General features: G+C 36.1%; 2 protein-coding genes and 1 long non-coding RNA gene across 4 annotated transcripts; 2 read left to right on the forward strand and 1 right to left on the reverse strand.

The window, feature by feature from the left end:
• Positions 1 to 237: 237 nt before the first annotated feature.
• On the reverse strand, positions 238 to 5,104 carry morn4 (MORN repeat containing 4). 2 transcript variants are annotated; one of them, XM_067385537.1, is made up of 5 exons: positions 4,716 to 4,825; positions 4,508 to 4,586; positions 3,332 to 3,446; positions 3,117 to 3,226; positions 238 to 2,026 (listed from the first exon to the last, which is right to left on the reverse strand). In XM_067385537.1, exons 2-5 carry the CDS (start codon positions 4,572 to 4,574, stop codon positions 1,878 to 1,880), a joined length of 441 nt encoding a protein of 146 aa, XP_067241638.1. In that variant the 5' UTR covers positions 4,575 to 4,586; positions 4,716 to 4,825; the 3' UTR covers positions 238 to 1,877. The 2 variants fall into 2 exon arrangements, with proteins under 2 accessions (XP_067241638.1, XP_067241637.1); XM_067385536.1 differs by lacking the exon at positions 4,716 to 4,825 and adding an exon at positions 4,967 to 5,104 and having other exon boundaries at positions 239 to 2,026.
• Positions 5,105 to 5,230: 126 nt separating this feature from the next.
• LOC137020862 (uncharacterized) lies at positions 5,231 to 26,338 on the forward strand. The gene is made up of 3 exons (XR_010895240.1): positions 5,231 to 5,386; positions 17,834 to 17,949; positions 26,211 to 26,338. It is a non-coding gene; the product is annotated as an uncharacterized lncRNA (long non-coding RNA).
• nkx1.2la (NK1 transcription factor related 2-like,a) lies at positions 20,848 to 25,650 on the forward strand. Its single transcript, XM_067386979.1, has 2 exons — positions 20,848 to 21,334; positions 24,791 to 25,650. Exons 1-2 carry the CDS (start codon positions 21,135 to 21,137, stop codon positions 25,389 to 25,391), a joined length of 801 nt encoding a protein of 266 aa, XP_067243080.1. The 5' UTR covers positions 20,848 to 21,134; the 3' UTR covers positions 25,392 to 25,650.
• Positions 26,339 to 26,607: the final 269 nt, after the last annotated feature.

Below are 26,607 nucleotides of genomic sequence, written 5' to 3' on the forward strand. Positions count from 1 at the left end.
TTTGTGCGCAAAATAACTTTATTATTACTAACAAATTCGTCTCTCCCCTGTCATACGTGTGTTGCTGACGCAGGAGCCGTCCAATACTGAGCTGGCATTCTGACGTAGAACCCGGAAACACTGCACGTAAACAGCGTAGGAGATTGACCGGGGAGAGAATTTGTTGAATAAAGATATTTTTGTTTTGTGTTTGTGCACAAAAAGTATTCTCATCGCTTCATAATGTTAAGGTTGAACCACTGTAATCACATGGACTATTTTAACTTTATCTTTACTATCTTTCTGGGCCTTGAAAGTGGTAATAACCGTGCAGTCACACCAAAAAGCTCACAGATTTCATCAAAAATTTGTGTTCGGAAGATGAACGAAGGTCTTACAGGTTTGGAATGACATGAGGGTGAGTAATTAATGACAGAGTTTTCATTTTTGGGCAATCTAACCCTTTAATAATAAGAAATGTTTTGTGAGCAGCATATCGGAATAGGTGTGTTCGACTTGAAGTGGCACAGCGCAGACTGGTCAGTGTATGATATCATAGTACCGCTAGAGAGATTAAAGACTAGAAAGTTCCTATGCTTTCGAAATCGCTCTCTCGCTACTTTGATATCATAGACCGATCGGCCAGCACAGCACCGTTTCAAGTCGAACACTAATGATTTCCGAAGGATCATGTGACACTGAAGACCGGAGTAATGGCTGCTGAAAATTCAGCTTTGCATCAGAGAAATAAATTACATTTTAAAATATTTAAATGTTATCAATATTTCAGAATATTACCATTTGTACTGTATTTTGTACTGCATCAAATAAATGCAGCCTTGGTTGAACATAAGAGACTTCTTTCAGAAATGTTTGAACGGTAATATGTCTCATATGAATGATTGTATATTTGTATATTCAAATCTTATGTAGGGCAAAAGAATAAGCATGACAAAAAAATTGATCAGGTGATGTTTTCTGACTTTTATTTCACTTTATTTTTCATGTCAGTCTTTTGATTCTCTGTTCAAATAAATAACAGTGCAAAATTATTTTTGGTGTCAGTATATTTTAGATGATGGTGACTAAGGCTTCTGTCTGACACTGCAGATGATGAGAACAGTGAACTATTAGCAGTCAGTTCGGAAAACAAAGTAAACACACATAAATCAGTCATCAAACATTTGAAGTGAATGTATATCTGCCCAGTTACCCAATACATTTTAAACAATTCAAATAGTTTTCTGTAATGAGCAGTATAACTAAAACCATTATTTCACAATATCCTAATGTGTTAGTAAATCAAATGTTCTCATTTTAAATTAATCAAATTAACAAATAAATAATAAAATAAGACAAGTTGCTGAAAATGTTCCCTCACCGCTGTTGTACATCGGTAACAAGAAAGATTTCAATCCATCAATACTGACATTTAATGCAATAACTAAGGCAAATGTGCAATGAAGAAAATGATTTGTAACAAATGGATACAATAGTAAAGTCAAACATACTGTAAGTGATACAATCGCAGACTCACAAAGGCAAATTGAGTTCATTTACCAAAAACACCTTCATCTGACCACACTTCTGTACCTGCAGTGCCTCTGAGGTGACTAGAGTTCATCCATGCCTCCATAACAAACGTCCATGATTTTGTGATGTTTTAAGCCACAGAGGAAACCAAGGCAGAGTGAAATAGAGACGTGGGGAATGGAAAAGCTTTCATCCATCCCTGAGGGTCTGATGAGTCTCACATATTTTGGAGCTCCGTGGTGCGGTGAAGGCAGAGATCACCCCTGAACGCAGATCCGCAATCAGCTTTACTTGTGACTGTACAATCCTTAAAATACTCGAGGGGGGGGGCCTGAGTTAGGGGTGCTCTCACTGAGGTCAGTTTGTCATACAGAGAGGCCGCGGGCGGTGGATGCTGAGTTCTTGGCTCTCTGCACCACAGCCTGACACTTTTCACGTTTCAGAAGCTTGTTGTTCTCAAACACTCCTTCATTCCGTGGAGCACCATGGGAACCATCTGGGAAAGTCAGCAGCCCTATACGAAGGAAATAAGATCACATTGATTCATGCTATAAATCTTCACACATCCTAAATTTAGCTTATAATCATAGTAAATACTTTTTGTCAAATATATGAACAATAAATAAAATAAAAAACTTTTATATGCAAGAGCAGTTCTCATTCTGACTAGGTATGTATTTTTGTCAATCGGAAGAAATAATAACTAGTTTGTGCCTTGATTACATATCTAAAAAGAAAGCTAACACTTTTCTTAGTAAATATTCAGCCACTGACCAGTTCATAAGGCGAGTCGTAAACTAAAACAGGCACGTTCGAAAGATGTAAAACGAATGTAAACCTACCAGTGCTGTACATATAAATACACACCCATGTATCTATATATTTGACTATATATATATATACACATGTAAATGTTTCTTAAATATATAAATGTGTATATACATAATAAATATACACAGTACACACACGTATATTATGTAAACACAAAATTTGATTTTGGATGCAATTAATCGCGATTAATTGTTTGTCACGATTAATTTAATTGTTTGTAAAACCTGGGCATCACTGCAAGAAATTGTTAAATCCGATTGAGAAAATAGTCTGATTTAAGCGTTTACAATGCTTCATTTTTTCCTGTTGATTGGATTATTTCAGGTCTACACCACTATCAATCAGATCGGAATTTCATTGGTTCAAGCTCGCTCTCGCAATAGTCTAGCAATAGCCAACAATACATTGTATGGGTCAAAATGATCGTGTTTTTCTTTTATGCCAAAAATCATTAGGATATTAAATAAAGATCATGTACCATTTAGATATTTTGTAAATTTCCTACCGTATGTATATTAAAAATTTATTTTTGTGAGTGGATATACGTTGCTAAGGACTTCATTTGGACAACTTTAAAGGCGATATTTTTTTTTTTTGCACCCTCAGATTCCAGATATTCAAATAGTTGTATCTCGGCCAAATAGTGTCCTATCCTAACAAACCATTCACCAATTGATTGGATTATTTCAGGTCTACACGTCTCTCGGAATTTCATTCAGATCAAGCTCAGTCTCGCTATTGTAACTATTGAAAAATTAAGGTGGAATATTTACCATATCCTTCTACACGGCCACTTTTAAATTCCCCTTCAAATTTCATCCCATCAAACCTGCTGAAGATTCCGACACCTTGGAATTTTCCCTGGGCAAATTCACCTTCGTACCTGTTGTTAAGAAATTATGTTGTTTTCCATGTACAGTATCACTGCCAACGTGTTCATCACAGTTTAAGTAGGTTCACTTTTTAATCTGATCACACGTTCACTCACCTGGATCCATCGGGAAAGACTAACACCCCTGATCCATGGAACAGGCCATTCTCAAAGTGACCTTTATAACAGGTGCCATCAGCAAACTTCAGCTCACCTTTACCGTGCCTCCGACCTGCACAGTAAACACATTGCTTCACATCTTAACACTGAGTTTTCATCCAATATACTGTTTCTATGGACCACCTACCACCACCATTTCTACATGTTATGATAGAAATAAACCTTTTTATATATATTTATATATATATATATGTAAGCATCAAGTATGCTTACATTTTCTGTAGCAATCATAGTATGTCATCCAACACCCAAATTATAAAAAAATAATAATAAAAAAAACTATTTCCATCATTTTAAGTCAGTTAAGTCAATAGAATGATGTAAGATTTATCAATATTGTTAAGAATAGAATATTTAGACAGATTTACAGAATTCAATTGTTTTCGTATCTCAGAGTTGACCCATATAAGAGTAATCCAAAATAATTCAATAGTACATAACCTTTTCATTTTCAATGTAGCTTGTATTATTATGTAATTATAAATAAATTGTGACCCTGGACCACAAAACCAGTCATAAGTCGCATGGGTATATTTGTAGCAGTAGTCAACAATACATTGTATGGGTCAAAATGATCGTTTTTTTCTTTTATGCCAAAAATCATTAGGATATTAAATAAAGATCATGTACCATGAAGATATTTTGTAGATTTCCTACCGTATATATATATCAAAAATGTATTTTTGTGAGTGGATATACGTTGACAAGGACTTAATTTGGACAACTTTAAAAGGTGATTTTCTCAATATTTTGATTTTTTTGCACCCTCAGATTCCTGATATTCAAATAGTTGTATCTCGGCCAAATATTGTCCTATCCTAACAAACCATACATCAATGGAAAGCTTATTTATTCAGCAGGATGTATATATCTAAAAAAAAAAAAAAAAAAAAAAAAAAAAAGACCCTTATGACTGGTTTTGTGGTCCAGGTCACAATTATGAAACAGCAAAAATGGAAAATGTAACACACTAAAAAATGTAATTGTTTTGGCAAATAGAAAATTAACTAATGAATAAAAGTACAGCATTTAAAACACGTGACGACCTGCTTCATTTATGAAAAATGTCCTGAGAATTCAAAAGTAGTGCAAAGTGTATAAGAAATGTCTTGCCTTCCTTCCATTCTCCGGTATATTCTTCTCCACTGGAATAAGTGAAGGAGCCCCTGGTTAATGTCATACCTCCACCAAGCTGCAGACAAAACACATGAATATTAAGGAGGCAGAATTAACATAACAGAATCAAATTATTATAGACAGAGGTAGACCAAACCAATTATTTCATATATTTATGTACAGTAAAATAATGAATAGGACATACCAATGCCCACACACAAATATATTATGTGCTATATATCCTAATGCTCAGTCTAATAAAGTAGAGTCTACGGTAGGTCACTTCACCCAGCACTGTATCATTAATAGAGAAACGCATCATTTACACTGAACACGTTAAAACATTCACGGACTCAAATAAAGCAGCGATGACGTCACCCCGCCGCTTATTAGCAGCCCGTGTAAACCGGCGCGCGGTGTTTCGACGCAGTTTCATTAGAGGAAGGTTTCATTTACCTGTTCTGTTTCTGTGCAGTCTCAAAAGCATGAACACCCTTCGCTTTGTTCAGCGGGTTTGCAGAAAGAGAATCGGGTTCTGGCTCGCAGTCACCGGTCTTACGGTTCCTCTCTCTCTGAATCTCTCTCCCCTTGAAGATCTCGCGTTGTTTTACTGTGTGCTTCTCTCAGCGGTGGATGTGGACTGAGCGCTGATTGGCTGAGCATGGCTGGGAATGTGATCTGTGAAATGTGATATGGACTCTTCGGTGTTGTTTACCAAGGCATCTATAACTGTTACTACTTCTCATATTAGGTTTAGGTATTTGAACAAACCACTTTTTTTTGACTCGAGGCAGTTAACAGCCATCCAGAACACCCTGGCAACCGCTTAGCAACAACCTGGCAACCACCCACAACGCCGTGACGGTGACAGGAATTGTAAGAATGTAGTTTATATTTTGATATAAGAAGCAGTGTCTTATGCGTATGTTACAGTGCAATAATAAAAAATAAAAATAAACTTTTGAGAGTAGATTTGACAAATAAACGCAAATAAGGGGCCATTAAACCTAATTTAACTAACAGGTCCAAAGTAAGTTTCAGCTTCCTGAAAGTCTTGCTTGTTTGTAATTGAGCAGAATATGTTGAGGTATATGCTGCTGTATAAACACGTATTTGTTGTCAGGTATTTACATTTCATTGTAGCTCATGTATAATTTATCATTCTGTGACCTGTGTTTGCTACACAGGTGGCTAAAACATTCATTTATTAGATTAGTAAGCGGTTTGAGCAAGAAATTGCTCTGGAAGTAACATTTGCTAACAAGTGACACCTCCAGCATATTAATTACAGTTACAGCAGCTTCCCCATTCCTTTTGGCATTCTAATTAAGACATTATTTGGTGCTTAATGAACCTCTTTTTAATGGTGAGGACTAACACAGATGTTTTATTATTTGTCTGAGGAACTTGGTTTTTTCACAAACATTTTACTCCATATTTCTCAGAGTGGATTCAAATTTTTGCCCACGCACATACTGTGTAGGTTTAAAGATTACAAGATGCTATTAAAAATTCCCACTAGTGCCGTTAAAATGATGCAGTTCATTTAGCACACTATATAGAACTGTACCTTATAGGGGGGCATGTTGTGCAAGTTTTCACAGTTTGAACCTCTGCTGTTCATTTACAGTGATTCCAGACTGATGCCTTTCATTGAAATAAGAAATGCCATATAAGTAAAAACAGCATCTTATACAATATGTGCATTTAATATCTAATAGACTTTATACAACAGTTCTGTCTGGTTCTCGAATCTGATTGGCTGATAGCCATGCGATATTTCAGTGATAACAGCACTCCTACTGCCTTTTCACCGTTTGTATCACTCCGCTTGAAGTGACCGTCATGGCGGCCGATCAAATCAACCGTTATTTTTACAAATACTACTTCTTGTACCACGAACTGTAGTTTTAATAGTTTTTTAGGCGAGAATGTAGTTATTTAGACCTGAAATATGTTACTCATATTTTATAACAGCGCATATTTTACAATTTGTTTTGACGTTTTCGGAGATGCGAGCTCGAGTGCTTCAGCGGCCGTTCAGTGATTCTGTAACCGCCGAGAACAGCTTCATCTCAGCCAGTGCCTCGGGGATTTGCCGCTGGCTCTTATAGTGGTTAAACACGAGACATAATTCAATTTGAGTACATAGAACGGGCGATCTTTGGTCTTATTAATCTATTATTTGTTACAGAGCAAGTCGAATTGTGCTATATTAAATTTGATAATAATAAACGTTACTTTACATATAGCACATTGACTACAACTAGACGGGACATATCAGACTCTTCTCTGCTTCAAATATGTAAAACATTAAACTTTATAAACATAAGTTTTTTTGAGTAAAGAAAACGCTTTACATTTTTTTTTCAAACATCAGATCTTTTATTTACCTTTGCATTGCACAGATGTCCAAACTGCGTGCGCACTTCATTCACGAGGTGAGGCGGATTAATGAGGCTTGATTGACAGTTTGAGGATCCAATGGAGTTAGTAGGTTTTGTCACAAGCTCTTTAAAATCATTTTCATTCGTTAAATATTTGTAAAACCCACATACCAGCGTAAATGGTGACCTATTTTTTTTTTTTTATAACTAGTGCTTCATGTTTGACTGAACTGTACAATTGTGCTTATATGTTGTTCAATAAATATTATTTTATATAAGTATCTCCATTAAGTAATATGGATTGAGTGAACATTACATTAATACGCCATTAGATGGCGGCAACACTTTACAGGAGAATTAGTCAGGGAGTCAATAGAGACTTTTAAATTGAAAGGAACTTTTTCAAAAGGAAGTTGTTTTAGCGCTGTGGTGTTATGGAAAATTCCCAAAGCTGAAAAAAAAAGACAAATACAAAGATCGCTTACCTCAGCGGACATTCAAACGGACTTGTTTAAAGGATGTAATATTATGGACATCGACTTGATGAATGAATGTAATGCAATATACCAGACAGGCAATAGCTACTCTCTCTCTCTCTAATACTGTAAAAAATTCAATGTGTTTCAATGAAGCGACTCAACGTTCCTTCGTTACTAGTTCTAAAGTGACATTTTAGAGTTAGCAACGGAGGTTTGGTTTAACTGACAACTTGAGTTTTGAAACGTTCCTTCGTTACTAGTTCTGAAGTGACGTTTCAGAATTAGTAACGGAGGCTTGGTCCAACTGTCAAATTGAGATTTGAATCCGTGGCAGAAGGAAGTAGTGCTGCACAAAAGAGGGTAAAGACACTCCATTGTTGTTCTTATTTATTTACACACTCGTGCCGTCGAACTGTTGTATAAACGCAATATCACACGAGTAGCCGTGCGATATGGCTGTATATCAGCACGCTGTGATGGCCTGCGGCCTCGTGCCTACGGACGAATCACAGCGTGCTGATATACAGCCATATCGCACGGCTACTCGTGTGATATTGCTCATACATGCTTTTTTCAATTAGAAAAATCAATTCAGTAAAATCAATGAAATATATTTTTGTTCAATAATATTTTTTTCTTTTGAATTTTGTTACTAATTTATATTTATGTAAAAATTGTGATAGTTTTTCCCATTGAAAATATCTTGTAAATTCTTTGGTTGTTTTTAGACATAACTTACTTTTAATAGGTTGTGGATTTGGATATTCATTTATTTATACTTTCTTAAAGGGATAGTTCACCCAAAAATGAAAATTTGATGTTTATCTGCTTACCCCCAAGGCATCCAAGGTGTAGGTGACTTTGTTTCTTCAGTAGAACACAAATGATGATTTTTAACTCCAACCGTTGCCGTCTGTCAGTCTTATAATGCGAGTGAATGTCACACAGTTTATAAGAGTCATATACATGTAGTTATACTTCCGTGTCAGAGCGCGATCAGACCTCACTAAACGAGTGCTGAATGCAGTTGGACATAGTGGTGTATTAGAGGTAAAAAATGATACTGTTCGGTTTCTCACACAAACTGATCGTTTTGTGTCTTAGGACATCAATGTGCCGTCACGAGCCGCAGGGTTTAATTTGGATTCGTCTGTGCATGTTAATTGACTCTTATAGATTGTGTTACCATTCACTCTTATTATTTGACTGACAGACGGCAACGGTTGGAGTTAAAAAACAACATTTGGGTTCTACTGAAGAAACAAAGTCACCTACATCTTGGATGCCCTGCGGGTAAGCAGTTAAATATCAAATTTTCATTTTTGGGTGAACTATCCCTTTAAAGACTACTTTTTGTCAAGGTTTAGATATTTTTTTCTTTGAAATGTTAATTTGAAGTGTTAGTTTTTCCATTAATTTAAACTTATTTAAATTTTAACTTATTTATATCTTCTGGCTCGATTTTGCCATATTGTTACAGCAACTCCAGTTCTTGTGTGTGAGTGGGTGTGTCTGTTTTGTACTGTTTTAGAGTATAACCCTTCCTTGCTGTCAGTTTTTTTTACTGAATTGTGGCTGAATAATTATTTTATTTCATGCATTTGCAAAAACTTGCTTTGTGTTACAGTCACAGCAGTTCATATATGTTTGGGGGTGAGTGGTGTGTGTTGGTTTTGCACTCTTGATATTTTAGAGTGCCACCCCTTCACTGTTGTATGCTTTTTGTCTGCGTCATGTCTGATTCATAGATTGTTCCCCCCCAAAAAATGCTCTCTTTTTTTCATATTTTTTGTATTTCCCAATCATTTCCTATTGCGGTAATTTTTGATCTCAAACAACACAAATGTGCCTTTTTTTTTTTTTTCACAATTTTATTTATTTATTTATTTATTTTGGTCACATAGCAACTGCCACAAGTCACAGAGTGTCGTACCATTCTGGTGAAGTAGCAATTATTTTTTTTTCTGTCTAAAATGACCAAACAACTCCAGAGGGTTAATGAAATTTCAACATATTAAACACATGTGACAACTTGCCCAACTTGATATTTTTGAAAATCCTTGTTTTTGTATGCTTTATTTTTACCTATTACAGTTACTGAGATATAATCATTGTGACAACTAGCCCCGGTTTCCCCTATAGTGACATACTCTCTCTCTCTTTTTCCTCTCTCAGGTCATTTAAATTGACCTGTGTCATTGCATCCTGCAGAGATTTGAACACATATGCCCTGACAGCTGATCTCTTCATAAAACACAGCACCACAGGGAGCCATTTATGACCGTCGCTATAAACACCAATAGGTTGGTAATGAGAAATGTCGATAAAAATCTCACCCTGGAGATCTATTACTTTTCATGTTAAAGATGAGTGGTTCTCGCTTCCAAACAACAAAAATCCCATTTCTTAAATATGGTGCGATATATCAAACGCTGTCAGCGCAACGTGGATGATCGTGACCACGCATTTGTGTTTGCATGCGGCGCAATGTTTATATTTTATAGGAAAATCAAATGTATGGAATGGTAGCTAAAACCGTATACTAATTGTAAGGTAATTTATTGTCTATAGACAAACTTTTCAAACTTCATTGCTTTATCCTAAAGACCATGAACAAACACTCACACACCGTATAATGGGGTATAATTTGGTCTCTGATGATTGTCCTTCACTGGTAGTAAATCAGCATGGCAATAATGCCCCAGGGAAATGGGCAGTAGAGTCCATATGCCCCAGAGTCACAGGATGGGCCCTGCAAGCATCACTACACATGAGTGCCCATCCAGCACAACATGAGGACTGACCACACTACGAGCACACATCATTACGATATAGAGGCTGCTCTCCTTGCAAGAAAAATCGCAAAGGTCAACTTCTAAAGCAGGAAGGATGGTAGAACAGAGGTTGTTGACGAGGGTCGTCTCACTGACCGAGCCTAAATTGACCTATAATTCTCTGCAAGCCATAACATATGAGGAAAGTTTGTCGTACGTGATCGGTGCATCCAACATCAAGGTTAGAGAAGTCACGCTATCACACTCCAGTTCTAAATCTCCAGTCCCCGAGAGGAGACAGGCTTTTATTTCATAAGCAATTGCATTATCCATTAATCTGCCCTCTTTGTGATAAAAAAAGATAGGATTATTAAAGGACGTAGTTTTTGCTGCAAATCAAAATTTACTTTCATCTGTCAAGGCCAGAGCCCATCATATGCTTTATTTTTTTAGGTGTCAGTCATTATTTATAGCTTTATTTCTCAACAATTAGGCAGTGTAGGATATCTTGATGTCATGAATTGGTTTAGGTTATATTTTACCGTAAAGAATGTTCTTACTCAGTTTTATATAGACTCATTCTATTATACACCTAAATACACAGAACTTCATACTGTTGCGTGTAAATAAATAAGGTGTTAGTGTTATAAAGGATTCAATTTAATATTTTTATTCTTTTATTACACTCTAAAAAATGCTGGGTTGTTTTAATCCAAATTTGGGTCAAATATGGACAAACCCAACTGTTGGGTTAAAAAATGCATTTAAAAATTTAACCCAATGGTTGGGTTTGTCCATTTTTGACCCAAACTTGGGTTGAAACAACCCAGCATTTTTTTAGAGTGTAATATTTAAATTTGTATTATATCTTAAATGCATGTCTTATATCTGAAGCCCAAAGTATACTTTTTATGCGTATGCGAGGGTCAGCGTACAGTGTGCGTTATGCAATTTTTTTTTAAGAGTATGCGTGTCTCCAAAGACTGCAAAGTGTACGTCAATGACTAATCGCTTCTAAAATGATTAAATGTAAATGTACTGTACGAGCACAGCCAGATTTTTGTAACGTGCAAGTCGCATGTGTGTATTTAATTTTTTTTTTTCTTTTTGCAGTAATTAGTTTATCCAAAAGGTGGCAACCGTGCCCTGGGGGCATCAAAGTAGTTGAAGAAAAACTGCAGAAACAGAACAGATTGGTGTCATAAGAAATCAAGTTCCCCCCAGGAATTGGGTCTCCTTTAGGACCCTTAGTGGTAGTAGTGCAGAGCTGGGTAGATTACTTATGAATTGTAATCAGTTACTGATTATAAATTACATGACAAAATTTGTAATCAGTAATAATCTCTTAGATTACACATTTTTGGTAACGTAATCTGACTACTTTTGGATTACATTTAGATTACTTTTGTTCTAACTCTTATTTGATGCCACATATATTGTAGGATAATCAAAGAAAAAATACAAAGGATACAAAGAAAAAATATAGTCCAAAAAATATTCCATTCACCAACAAGAGCCTCAAAAGATTTTTTTTTTAAATGCAATGTATAGACAGTTAATACTTCAAAATACTAACACTAATGTACTTTGTTAGTGTTTGCTGATAGTAACACTGAATAAAACAAAATCACATTATGATTTTAAAACATATTTACTTAAAATTAGTAAATTTAGAAAAGAGCAACATTACAAAAACAAATATTCTTGTTGCTGATTTCTGTGCACACCCCTCCCCCTCACTTCTGGAAAAACTCAAAGAATCACGAACATATATAAGCGGCAGGTTTATTATGAAAAAAATAAAGGTTAAAAAAATGGAAAATTAGGAGAATTGTGAACAACTTACTGCCATTGTATAAATAATATGTTATCATGTAATCCATAAAAAGTAACTGTAGTCTGATTACAAGTATTTAAAAAAGTAATTTACTCTAATTAAAAGTACTTGATTCTTGGAATCTGATTACGTAAACCAGATTACATGCAATCCGTTACTACCCAGCTCTGGTGGTGTGGGTAGTATTTTTAGCACCTGATTACAATCCCTGCAAAATAATGTTATGATTTATATCATTTAAAATGCATTATAATAACCATTAATGTTCTTTAAATTGCATGCTTCATATACTAGTACAGTATATAACTGAATTTATAGGTTGAGAAATCATGCATTTCATAGCATAGCATACATCTACCCAATTATCCTGCAATTTTAGCTTATACACCACACATTTGAACTACATATATAATTGTTAAATGTCCAAATATTACAGTATTATAATAACTTAGCATGACAATTAATTCATTAAAAATGTATTATAGTATTATTATTATTATATTGTCATTGAACTCACAGAGACAAACAGATAAGATCCATGTGCACCATTTAATGGGCTAATCCAGAACGTAATCCACAGACAGGCAAGGGTCAAAATCCATAAAGACAGTCCATACAAAAAATAAGAAACACAAAAACCAAAAACAAAAACAGAAAACAGGAAAAGCATACATGAAAACACCATAACCAAAGCTGAAAACAAACCGGGTATAAATAGACAGACACTAATGATGAAACACAAAACAGCTGGGTGCAATGAACGGGATAATGAGTCTGGGAAGTGGGTTATGGGAAATGAAGTCCAAGGGGTGAAAACAAGTGTCTGGGTTGGAGTGCCCTCTAGTGGCTGATTAGGGCACTCCCACTAGTGATCATGACATATATACTGTACCACATCATTATTATTGTGTGAAATTAATATTAAATTACTTTTACAGAACATAGTGTTGCAACTTTTGATCAGGCTTTACCGCCTGGGTCCTAAAGGAGACCCGACTCCTGGGGACTCGATTTCTCATGACACCGGAACACATGCAAGCTACAGTGACAATGGAGGCCAACATAGATGAGAGATTGTGTGAAGAGGTTAAAAAGTACCCTCATTTGTACAACTCTTGCATGAAAGAATATCTTTATGGGTTGTAACTTGTGCGAGAGATTGCTCAAAACTGCGCATGCATCAAACGCCTGCGTATGAGTCAAATGAAGTATACTTCGCAAGGCTGTGTGTCGGTGCAAAAACAAAAGTATACTTTGGGCTTTAGTGTAAATAAAAGAGTCATATTTAGGACAGTTTTTTCAGAGTAATATCTCATCGTGTTTAGAGATTCCTTTCAAGAGCATTCATGTGTTAAACGCGTTTCAAATGTCTACCAAAATTTAGAAAAGGGATTAGCATTATTTTGATTTTGTCTTGTAGACACACACAGACCAAAAATATAAATGTTAGAAACACATGAAGCTCAAGGTCAAGAGGAGAAAAAAAATAATATGTGTGATGTTAAGTTATCATCTGCAGTGTTGTTTTAAGGCTACATTTTACAGTACAGGAAACATGCACACGTTCACACACCTTTTGCTTATGGCATAGCCGTAGACCTTCCTGGGTGAAAAAGAACAATTAGAGGAGAAATGAGGGCAGAATCACTGGGGGAAATGGCTGGTGAAGACTTTATTGATTAGTAAGGACTGCCTGATCTTGCGCTCAGTATAGCAATTATGCTGGTGTCAACAGAGAGCAAAGCTATGAAAGACCTTCACCTCAGCCGTCTAGCATCTAAACACAGCATATGATCATACATGTGGAATACATCCATTCTCCATGATGGGTATTTAATGACAACTGAAATTAAATTATTCTTTGAGTACTGGGACAAAACATGCTAAATAACTGAAAAAAAAAAAATTATTAAAGGTGCAATATGTAATATTTTCTGTCCGATAGAGGACGCTAGAAGCCTATTCAAAACAAAGGCGTAGCTTGATGATGCCAAGTTTGATCGCGGAACCTTGGGACATGTGGTCTTCACCTCAACGACCGGTGAAAAAAAATTGGGATAGGACTCGGGAAGAAATCATGTTCATGGGTGTGATTATTAACGTTACTGTAGTATGAAGCAGAGCATGACCGAGTGTTGTGGGAGCTGAACGAGGCCGCTGGAGCAATTGCGCAACACACGCCTCAGGAGCTGCATAACTTTTATTATGTCACAGTCGCCGGCGCCACTTCCGCTATTCCGGTCATGAGTATGAGGTAATGCAGCTCTGTTTATCATATTAGATACATCTGAGTGTGTTGAAAATGTTATAACGTTACGGCAGCTGCTGTGAGACACTTGTTGCTGCAAGATCGATTTTAGAATATATTAAATGCTGGATGGCTTGTGTGGCATGCAATTAATTTTAAAACGTATTGTATGATGGAGAAAATGCTGTGTTACTGTTACTAAAAATAAAGCTGCGTCTGATTATGCTATGTTAGCTAAATAGTGTTTTTCTCTGAGGTATGGTAAAGCATGGTACTCGCAAAAAAATCAAGAAAATTAGATTTAAACAATAAACGTGTTGTGCTATATAACAATCATTAGTTTTCTGTCTATAAATATATCAAACCAGTTGTTCCCTTGCCTATTAAAACATGTAAATATTAAAGTGTGTTTGGTGTTTCCATGGTTTCTACAAAATAAAACCGGAAACCGAAAGTAACGCGGGTATGACGCAATTGACAGACGACTCTTCACACGTCCCGGAGCCTTGGTTAAAATCGCAATTTTCTTACTATTTACACATAGATGCAAACATTTGGGATATTGTTAGTACTCAAGTGAACAAAATATATAACACTGGCCTAGTGGTTTTTGGATATTTTACTGCAAAATTCTTACATAGTGCACCTTTAAGGAATTATTTTGGATTAAATTTGCTAAACATATTCATTCAAGTTTTGATGCAGACTCCTTATAATTTAATTCATATTAGACCTAGCTGAAGACAGAATTTGATTTTACACATTTTCATGAATATTGGAAAGTCTTGGAAAAAGGGACAATGAAGTAACAATTGAGTTATGTTCGAGAACAGATGGTTTTAAATAAATGGTACATTTAATACTAGTTACCATCTCTTATTAATTTCAAAATGGAAATGTTTTTGCCTTTATTTTCACATAATTCCAGATAAGATTGTGTGACACGTTTTGTCCCATGTCTCAAGAAACAGTGTGTACAAATTTTAAGAGTTTTGACAAACCAACAAAACAATCTGAAGGTGAGGGAACCGTTGGATGATTCCGGTGTGTGTTGAAGGGACAAACACAATCTGTTTCCTCCACAAATAGAGATGAATTCAGTTGTGCCTTCTTCCACTCCATCAGCCATGCCTGACCAGGTCTGCCCAGTGTCTCTCTCTCCGAACAGCCATAACCATTAATCCCAGACACCCTATTTATACTGCCTAATTGTGATGAGTATGAATTATCAATTATAGTGAGTACCTAATTGCCCTTCATAAAGTCAGCCTCCCCTGGCTTTAAAGAGGGCTGTTTAAATGTTACTAATAGCTCTCTTCTTTACATGGAGAATATATCTTCATTTTTGAGCTCGCTGAGCGTGAGAGTCGCTCGTAATTTAAAGGGGCAATTGAGGAAAGGCGTGCAGGTGGTTCCAGGGGGACTCGTTAAGATTTAATGAATTATGATGCGACCTTCTGCGAACAATGAGCAATCAATGCAAGCGCTGAGTGACAGAACATCACATCAACTGCGGCCCATAACCTCGAACCGTGTGTAATTCTTTCTTTTACACTCTACATTAGCAGTGCACTAACCCAAGTGTCCATTCACTGAAGACTCTGATTATGCTGCAGTCCTAAAGGCATCCTGTCTCTCTGTATAGCATCTGGGGTTACACTTGATCTTAGCCAATGATGTCTGGCATCTCCGCACACATTTAGTATGTGCATCTCTAAACACCTGACACAAAACATAGATGTGTGTGCACTTCCAGTGTGACAGCAGTCAATAGAAATATACACTGCTCACAGAGTCCTGTCATTTCTACTGACACTGAAGGACCACGGAAGAGATGGCGGAAGGCAGAGGTAAATTCAGGTCTTTAGAATAAGATTTCCTTTCACCCACCATCACGTAATTAGGGAATCACATTTTAAGGAAGATCATTTTATTTAATGCCCATTTTTTTAACATCATCTCATTTTATGTTATTTTCAGTCTCAGTGTCAAACTCTTTTTCCAAACATAACTTGTTTTTAAATTATTTTCTCCATTTGTTTCTCTCACAAACAGAGACCATTTCAGTTCAGCTAGGTTAAGATTCAAGGTATTTTGTTTTATTTGTTTAAGGTATTTTATTTTTAAATTTATTTTTAACCATAATGACATTTTATGTAATTTCCACAGGCCCCAGTTTGGAAATCAGATCTCTATTCTATTCTATTCTATTCTATTCTATTCTATTCTATTCTATTCTATTCAGTCCCGGTGTCAAACTTTTTCTTCCATTCACAAGTTTTTCCAGACACCACTTGTTTTTATTGACAATTTTTATAAAATTATTTTCTCCATTTGTTTTCTTTTATAAAAAGAGACTAATTCAGTTCAGCTTAGGTTAAGATTCATGGTATTTTATTTGTTTTAAGGAATTTTATTTTTACATTTTATTTTCAAACATAATTCCATTTTATGTAATTTTCCACAAGACAAATTTTATTTGTTTTAATTATTTAAGGAATTTTAACCATAGCTACACTCTAAAAAATATTTGGTTAAAAACAACCCAAGTTGGGTTGAAAATGGACAAACCCAGCAATTGGGTTGTTTTAACCCAGTGGTTGGGTTAAATGTTTGCCCAACCTGCTGGGTAGTTTTATTTAACCCAACTACTGATTAAAAATGACTATATGGCTGGCTTAAAATGAATCCAAAATAGGTGAGAAATTAAAAATCAGACACATAATTACTAGAGGCAACAATAATAATCAAAAGGTGTACATTTATTAATAAGCAATTTAATAAATGTTTATTGTTTATTATTCATTATCTTATTAATAAATGCTCATTTACTAAACATATTAATAAATGTTAATTTCCAGCATATTTCGGGTTCATTTTAAGCAAGCAATACAGAATTTTTTATACAACAGTTGAGTTAAATAAACATTTAACCCAACCACTGGGTTAAAACAACCCAATTGCTGGGTTTGTCCATTTTCAACCCAACTTGGGTTGTTTTTAACCCAGCATTTTTTAGAGTGTAATGTCATTTTATGGCATTTTCCACCAGCACCAGTTTGGAAATCAAATCTCTATTCTGTTCTGTTCTGTTCTGTTCTGTTCTGTTCTGTTCTGTTCTGTTCAGTCCCGGTGTCAAACTTGTTTCCATTCACAAGTTTTTCCAAATGCCACTTGTTTTTATTGACAATTTTAAGAAAATTATTTTCTCCATTTATTTCTTTCACAAACAGAGACTAATTCAGTTCAGTTTATGTTAAGATTTATGTCAAAGTATTTTATTTGTTTTATTTAAGAAATTTTATTTTTACATTTTATATGGACATTCTATTCTATTCTATTATATTCTATTCTATTCTATTCTATTCTATTCTATTCTATTCTATTCTTATATCCAGGAACTATGTAGGGCTTTGTTTCAGCAATATATTATGGCTGGATTTTCTGTAGTTGTCTTTTCTAATATAAACATGTAAGTCTGTAGAGTGAACTGACCTTTACCTCAGGGAAAGAATACGTGTTTGTAAAAAGGGGGCCAATGTCCATGAATGTGTGACAATGTCCCCTGGTGTAATTGCCCTCTTTTCCTATGATCCAGGCCCTTAACAAATCACCCAGCCACTTTCCACATCTGCTGCATGTCAGCATCTGCCAGACGCGCTCACCCGTCCCGGACGCTGCCAGCAAGCCTTCATTACGCCTGCTGCTGAACAGGTAGAACCGTTTGTGCAATTACCAAACAATGCTACCGACCTTGTGTTCGTCTATAGATGTCCTAAAACATCACTCTCATATAATGCCCAAAAGTTTTGCTGTAATCATTTCTGTCCATTGTGTTTTTGACACATATGCACAGTAATTGTTTTCCAGTTTCTTTATGTTCATGTGTTTTATAGGATTCAAATGCTTTCTTAAAGATAACCGTGAACACTGTTTAACATGTATTGTGCAATTTATTTTAGATACATTTTAAAAATTCTGCAAATTGAATGCATTTAAATTTCATGCAATTACTGCACTTTTATTGTATTCTGAAATGTTGTCAACTACATTAGCTGTGCAGTTTCTGATGGAAAAAGGCAGCAAAAGAATTGTTAAAGTTTAGATAAGTTCAAGTTGTATGCTTTGGGTAAATGAGATGATTACATAAGAATCAACACAGTTAACTATGTAAAGGCAGCTGTAAATAGTATATGCAATGATGGCAGGAATAATTACAACTCTGTATGAAAATAGATGTGAAAGGAGACCAATTGCAAATCTGTATGCAAATACTATGATTCCATCTCGTCACTTAGATTTTTTTTTTTTTAAATGCTGAAAACTTTAATATCAATATATTAGTTTACAAAAGCGGAATAGCAATTATGTTTAAATTATGCATTTGTGCGAACAAAGTACTCGCATGCTTCATAAAATTTAGGTTAAACCACTGGAGTCACATGGATTACTTTAATGTTGTTTTACCTTTCTGGGCTTTGAATGTGTAAGTTGCGTTGGATCTCTATGGAGGGACCGAAACCTCTCAGATTTCATTAAATGTATCTTCATTTGTGTTCTGAAGATGAACGAAGGTCTTACAGGTTTGGAACAACATGAGGGTGAGTAATTAATAACAGAATTTTTGGGTAAACTAACCCTTTAAGGCTAAAATTATCTACAAAACTCAAATTTTATGGAAATTCTGTAAGTGGTTTGGGATAAATTAACTGTAGAAATTTACCTGAACAGAACATTTGAGGGAATATCAAAGCAATGCTGCTTTTAAAGCACTGTAACAGGCCATCACTTTTCAGAGACATATAAGTTAAACTCTTTACACCCCTCATAAGATTTTTAAAGTCTCTTCTCCCCATTTAAAGAGGTGAATCCATAGGCTTTTAGTGCTCTGAAGCTGTAATCTTCAAAAGAGTGACATTTCAGCAGTTTCCCATTCTATTGTCCGTCTGCACTCTGGATAGGATAAAAGGACGAAGTCAAACAAAGACTACATGCCCTTCCGTAAACAGAGCTCCACCTCAAGACGAGACTACATGAATGATTCGACATTTAGCAGACAGTCCTGGTGCTCTGATGAGTTTATGGGTCAGGAGGTGGGGACGCTGGAACAGTGGGATGGTTTGTCCGTAAGTGTGCCCCTCTCCCCAGGCAGTACACCCAAAGTTTTCCTCTTGGCCCCAGCAGCTGCTGTCCTCAATATCTCCACCTTACCTCTTGTGTGTTCTTTATCTCCAGTACCTGAATCTATGTTGTGCCCCCTGGGCCACACTTTTGTGCTTTGGTGCTGTGTAAACAGATGTTCATAGTGTCAGGCCTACAGAGAGGAAGTTGTAAACTTGCAGGAAAGACTTCAGCCTCCATTCTTATGGAGCTCTCTCAGTGCAAGCCACTGGGCTTAGACATGCTAATGCAAGCAAACAGTCCCTGTTCGGACAGTGATCGTCTGAAGTTTGACCATGTTACAACCACAAAATATACACTGCAGGCTGCCAGCAAACAAGCAGAAATGCAACTGAATGGCAGCACAGGGGAGGTGGAGTCCCTCTGTTTCATAAAAGGAGAGGAATAAACATCTGTGATCTGAGGTTTGGATATGGTGCATGTGTGTGTGGCATTCTGCAAATGCACTTGTCTTTTTGATCTACAGTGAGTATTTGCACACTTAAAGTTGCTTAAAAATGTTTGAATATCTAGGTGTGGCATAGGCATTTTTGTAATTACCTTTTTTTTTTTTTTTTTTTTTTTGGATGTGTGAAGTTATTTCACTTCAGGTTCACAGTGTAGTTCATATCTTCCTTTAAAATGAATGAAATGTGGGTTGATATTTTATCTAATAAATTACATTGATACATTTTTAAGGGTTTGTTCAACCAAAATTGAAAATTCTGTCATTTACTCACCTTCATGTTTTTCTAAATTGTCTTTCTTCTGAGGAACATAAAAGGAGATATTTTGAACAATGTTGTGGTCCAAACAAGATTGAACTCCATTTACTTTCATTTTTGAACAAATATCTTATTTTTCTGGCAGACTTGTCATTTTTATGTTAATGATACCTGTAAGTGTGGCCCCTGAAAGGCTGTATGGCTGTTTAAGCTTTTCTGTCTTGTGAAATGAGTTGGTATAGCTTTATTTTTATGTATGTATTTTGGGGAACAGAATAAGAGAAGTAAATCACTAGCAGCAACAGTGGCGCCTCATTTATCAGTGCCGGACACACGTTTATTGATCTATCCCAAGCTTTGGCAGATTGATGCCACGTAGTGAATGTGAAGATACTGCATGGCTTAAGCTATTGACTCCATGAAATAAGCCAACACACTGTATACTGACCACATATAGGCTAATGCATTTATTTTCCAGAAAAAGTCTTTGACAGCAATATTGGCAGTTTTATTGAGGGGTCCAAATGATAACATTTCTCATTTTGTTACTGAAACCGTTACTTTTTAAATTATTTTTGACAGAAATCACAACACAAATCTCTGATAAATACATTTAAGTATCATATAGCTCAGTCAAAAACCTTATACTGTATTAAAATGTTCTTGTAAGGGTTCTTTGCTAAACATACAGTGCAAACGAACACTGAAGAGTGGTTATAAGGTTTAGATGCAACAGTTTCTTGAGTTATGCCACTTGTCAGCCTGGGAACTTGTCTATATTGTATTGATTGAAATGAGCGCAGGTTTAAGTACCGACTGCTCTCAGCCAATCGAAAGGGACCCCGTTAAACGCTCGTGTTCACGCGTCTCCTCTAATGGACCTGTTAAAGAGCTCAAGCACACCTTCATCCACTGACATCTGACCGAAGCGCCTCCGATCCGACGAGAAGCTGCATCCACTTTAGTAAGAGAATACAGAAATAAGATATCAGAAATACTACTGGAATTTGCAAAATGCTTGAATATCAGGAGTCCGGAATGAAAACAACATCAGGTCATCGGATTTCCTTTTCGATTATTGACATATTGGACCCCAAAAAGTTCACAAGTAAAAGGACAGCAGAGAAAGAACGGACATCATCTTCGGAAAACACAGAATTTGGAAGTTTGGAGGAACAGTGGAACGGGAAAGTCAGTCCTGGGCACGGAGAATCGCTTTCCATCTGCAAAATAGGTGAGGAAAATCATAATAACAAAACCAGAGTGCGAATTATGAGGTGACTTTCAAAGGGTTAAGTTTTGTAATAATTTCTGTCAGTAGCTTTTTTTTGGGCCGCAATTGATTGAGCTTCATCTTGCATTTTAAACAATACACTAGTATATGATGTGTAACAATATAATTATGTTACAAATAATGCTTAAGCTACGTGATACAGGCAGAGATCGAGCAGCTGTTACTATGGTTACCTTCTGACGATCGCGAGTTGTGCGCGCGAGTGTATAGATTTAGCTGGCTAACTTAAATCCAACTTTTGTAGTTACCGAAACATTGTTCTGAAACGCTATTGGAAGGTAACTTATATAGCTATACTTAGTCTACATGTTAAAATAGCCAAATACATAAGCTATTTTTGAGATACAGCCTACAAAACATGTCTTTTGGGGTTACACCTTCGAGGGCCATATCCTCTATAATAATTATGAAAAACAAACAACAACAAGAAAACCCCACTAAATTATTATTGTTTTGTAAAATAGGCCCACGTCTAGATTTGTGTGAATTATTTTCACATAGGCTAAATAGTAAAATAAATAAATAATGTTTTTTTTCACTGTAGATCTCCTCCAAACAGATCTTTTGTGTAGCCTAATGTATCATGGTAGAATTTGACCTTCCCCTCATTTCCAAGACCGCGTTTTCTTTAAGCAGCCGCAGCTGAGTAAGTGATTGCCATTGGGACAGTCAGGGCAGATAATTGTTTAAATCGTCCCATTGAGGATGCCTGCGCTCACTTTGATCGATATCCCATTACTGGATGCTGCATATCTCCCTCCAGCAGCTTGCGGCTCCAAACTTCAAACCCCTGCCATGTCTGATCCCAAATATCGTTCGATTAAAACTTCCCTTTAAATAGATGACATTTATCGATCTGCCGACAAATATGAAACTCCATTAGCGCGTCATGGCTGGATGGCAGAGCTGGATTTAACTAGGGTTTCTTTCCGCAACATGACATTTGAGGCGATCTGTGATTTAGAAATTGTTGAGGGATTATGGCCCATTCCACGCCAGTCTTTCACTGAAATCAACACACAGTTACAGCCCCCCTACAGGACTTTTAGTAGCCTATACAGCGCTCCTCACATTCATTCGTTGGATCGTCAGCACATGTCTGCCAGTTACCCAAGACTTTCTTCAGCTCATCACTGAATAAGATTTATTTTGAAAGCAAATGTCTTATCTTTACTGTTGTTTTTTTTCTTTCTTTCTTTCTCTTTCTTTCTTTCTTTCTTTCTTTTAAGGCCTATTATACATTCTTTATGTAATTTTGGATTGCGAAACTCTGCAATCGAAGGCTACGCCTATATTATATAGCCTGCATCAGTTGAATTTTATGAATTCTATATTGTTTATGCTGCTTAAAGGCCCTATTAGGTTAATGAACTACATTACTTGAAGAATTGGACATTCTTTTTATGCCTATTATTAATTCAAAACAATAAATAATAGGCCTAAACAAAAAAGCTTTAAAGGATTAGTTCACTTTCAAGCTTTACTCACCCTCAAGCCATCAGTGTATATGACTTTCTGATGAACACAATCTGAGATATATTAATAAATATCCTGACGCATCCGAGCTTTATAATGGCAGTGAGCGATACCAACGAGTATGAGCTGAAGAAAGTGCTTCCATCCACATCCGTCCGTCATAAACATATTCCACATGGATCCGAGGGGTTAATAAAGGACTTCTGAAGTGAAGTGATGTGTTTTTTGAAAAAAAAAAAAAAAAAAAAAAATCCATATTTAACAAGTTATGAAGTAAAATATCTAGCTTCCGCCAGAACGCCTTCTGTATTCAACATAAGAAAGTGTAAACTGGCATCGCGTCAGTTATGCTTTTTCCGTAAGTTGAATAGGGAAGGTGTAGGACGTACACTGTAAAAAAATCCCGTTGTTTCTACGGAAAAATACCGGCAGCTGTGGTTACCAGAACAATACTGTAAAAATGACATCAAACCGTAAACATACTTACGGAGTTACATGTGAATTTTACATTTTAAATATGTATATTTAACATTGGATTTCAGTACACTGTAAAAAAAAAAATCCCAGTAAAATTTACGGTAAAATAACATATTTCATTAACTGACATAATGTTAATTTACCAACCTAATGAAGTACTAATATCTGTTTTGTACCTTTATAATACACTGACAGTCACCAAACACAGTGGTGATAAGAGCCACACGATGAATCAAAGTTCATCACAAGCAGATTTTCCACAAGCTAAGAAGGACAATACTAATATATAGAAGGTGCACACAGTGTCATTCACACACACACTAAACACCATCATGGTAACATGCATGAAATTTTAAAAATGCAATAAACATTAATTTAACAACATTAGATGTAACATAAAACCCTAATGTACATAACTGATTAGAAAAAAAAGAGAAAAACTAAGAAGAAACAGAGTTATTTCAACAAAAATATATCAAATGTGAAGTGTCACGCAGGGAATTGTGGGAATGTCAATTTACGTTTTTTCACTGTAAATTTTACAAAGAATTGTTATTTTTCACTTTCAAAAACTGTGAATTTAATGTTATTTTACCGTAAAATTACATTAAAAGTACCGTTAGATCTATTACAGTTATTCACCGTATATAGTACGGAAACTTTCTGTAAACCAATTAACAGTTTTTCACCGCAGCATTTTTACAGTCTTTTACTGTTAAAATCACGGTATTTTTTTACAGTGTAGCATAAGGTTTTTGAACTGTGAGAGTTTTACACTTTCTTCGTAAGTAGAATACAGAAGGTGGTCTGGCGGAAGCTAGATATTTTACTTCATAACTTGTTAAATATGGATATTTTTTTACACAAACGCATTGCTTCGCTTCAGAAGGACTTTGTTAACCCCCTGGAGCCGTGTGGAATACGTATGTGTCAGGATATTTATTAATTTATCTCTGATTGTGTTCATCAGAAAGAAGAAAGTCATATACACTGATGGCTTGAGGGTAAGTAAAGCTTGGGCTAATTTTCATTTCAAAGTGAACTAATCCTTTAATGTTAGCCTACAATTATTTTATTCATAGGCCTATGCATTTTCACCTATGCAGGCGCTGTATAGAGGTATATATTTATAATTTTACTCTATATAATATGCTGGTCACCAAACAGAACACTATCAATGCCTGGCAACCAGCCAGAACACCCTAGCAACACTCCGTGTCTATCCGTCTAAGGCCTGTAAATTTAAACTTTCAGAAAAGGCAAGCTAAGGTCAAATGTGTTCATTTGTTGATTGATAATAGGCTACTAAAATAGGCATAACATTTTCACTATTGTCAGGGGTTCTTTTTCGGTTTTACTAAAATGCAATACAATTTACTAGGCTACTAAAATATACCAGACACTTGACATATCGATTTTTACTGACAGGAGATCAATCTGCTGATGACCATCAAAGTTGCGTCAGACTCCATCCTCCTGATCCCGATGTTGACTTGGACTCATCAACATCGCTCAGAAGCCTAAGATCGGGCTTTTCTCCTTGTGAAGATCCAGATGAAGCAGCTGAAGAGAGAATCACTCCAGCGCCGGATGAGGTGTCGCGTCAGCGGCGGCGGCGGTCAGATCACAGCTGCGCGAAGCCGCGGCGCGCCAGAACCGCGTTCACCTACGAACAGCTGGTGGCTTTGGAGAACAAATTCCGCGCCACACGTTATTTATCCGTATGCGAGCGACTAAATCTAGCCTTGTCCCTGAGCCTGACTGAAACCCAAGTCAAGATTTGGTTCCAGAACCGAAGAACCAAGTGGAAAAAGCAGAACCCTGGTGCCGAGAGTTCCCTGCAACCCGGCACGAACTCTCTGCCAAACATTGGCTCGACAACATCTGCCCTCCACCCGACATTTAGCACCGGGAACATGATCTTTCATTCCGGCCCGGTGCACCTGGCATCTTCCGGTGGGCTCTTGCATCCGTTTTTGCCTGATGGCTTTCTTCAGCCAGCATTCTTCCCTCCACACTTATGAAGTCTAAAAGAAGGAAAGATAGACTACGTGTAAATGTGAATTTATAAAGTGGATTACTTGTTCAGTGATCCTCAGCAGGATGGGATTGTTCTCGGCTTGATGGAGCCTAATAATTGATTAGGCCTCAAATGAATTAATATAGGCTAACTTTTCACTGACGGCTGTGAGCAGAAATATAGTTGAGATGATCCAAATCTTTGGGCTCATGAATGATAAATCTGAAAGATATCCTCTCACAAATGCAGTTGTATATATGTGTATCCCCCTTTTGTATATATTGTTGGTGTCAGAAGTTTGATATTACTGTGAAATAATAGCATCAAATTCTTTAAAGAACTTTAAATTAAAGACATTGATGTTCATTACAATGTAGAAACATGTTAATGAGCTCATCAGTAACAATAAAATCTGAATGTTATTCTTTTTTTTGTATCATTCAGATATAGACAAAGGGCAAAAGTGTATTGATCACTCTGAATATCTGTAATAGTAGATCATTTATTTGGTCTACTACACCAATACATAATACCCAGATAGGTTACATTGTTTATTCTCTTCATAAACGCTAGGTGGCGTCAACTGCAAACTTATAAAAGAGATTGAGTCTTCATTATTTTGAGACATTTATGAAATCGCTTGCAGGTGCATAAAAGATCCGGAGATCTATATTTGATAAGTAATTTGAAGTATGCGAAAAAAGCACACTGACTATGTTCAGAATAGCATATGTATTATTCTTAATTGCTGCAGTATTTAGTTTGTATTTGTGTTGAAATTGAATAGTGTGTGTATTGTGCACATTTTTTTCCCCCCGTCTAGATCAATGGAGCAGCACGAATAACAGCTTTAAAGTGTACGAGATCAAGAGGGCCTGGGAAATATTGATCTGAGTGGCACTGCAGGCAACTAGTACATTACACAATACTATAACACAATTTGACCACTAGAGGCCAGTACTGAATCATGTCATTAGATTGACGTGACAGCTGATTTCGAATGAATTTTATTTAGGACTCTGCTGAATGGTCCCAGACTTAAACACTTGCAATTACAGTTTTTTCCTCCATCGTCTTAACATTCTCTAAACTGTTCGCTGGAACATCAGAACTCTATTGTTTACGTTACATGTAAGCTGAAAATTCACAGTTGCTTGTTCATTTTTACACAATATATTATGTCTTTCCCTAACACAACCACAAATTTTATATCTTCATAC

This window comes from Chanodichthys erythropterus, chromosome 5 (genome assembly GCF_024489055.1).
Source record: "Chanodichthys erythropterus isolate Z2021 chromosome 5, ASM2448905v1, whole genome shotgun sequence".
Classification (NCBI taxonomy): domain Eukaryota; kingdom Metazoa; phylum Chordata; class Actinopteri; order Cypriniformes; family Xenocyprididae; genus Chanodichthys; species Chanodichthys erythropterus.

Coding starts and splice junctions, on each gene's coding strand:
- morn4 (XM_067385537.1), bottom strand. CDS start 4,574: ATGACATTAACCAGGGGCTCCTTCACTTATTCCAGTGGAGAAGAATAT. Junction 3,447..4,507: donor TACCGGAGAATGGAAGGAAG/GCAAGACATTTC, acceptor TTTACTGTGCAG/GTCGGAGGCACGGTAAAGGT. Junction 3,227..3,331: donor GTCTTTCCCGATGGATCCAG/GTGAGTGAACGT, acceptor TCTTAACAACAG/GTACGAAGGTGAATTTGCCC.
- nkx1.2la (XM_067386979.1), top strand. CDS start 21,135: ATGCTTGAATATCAGGAGTCCGGAATGAAAACAACATCAGGTCATCGG. Junction 21,335..24,790: donor AGTCCTGGGCACGGAGAATC/GCTTTCCATCTG, acceptor TCGATTTTTACT/GACAGGAGATCAATCTGCTG.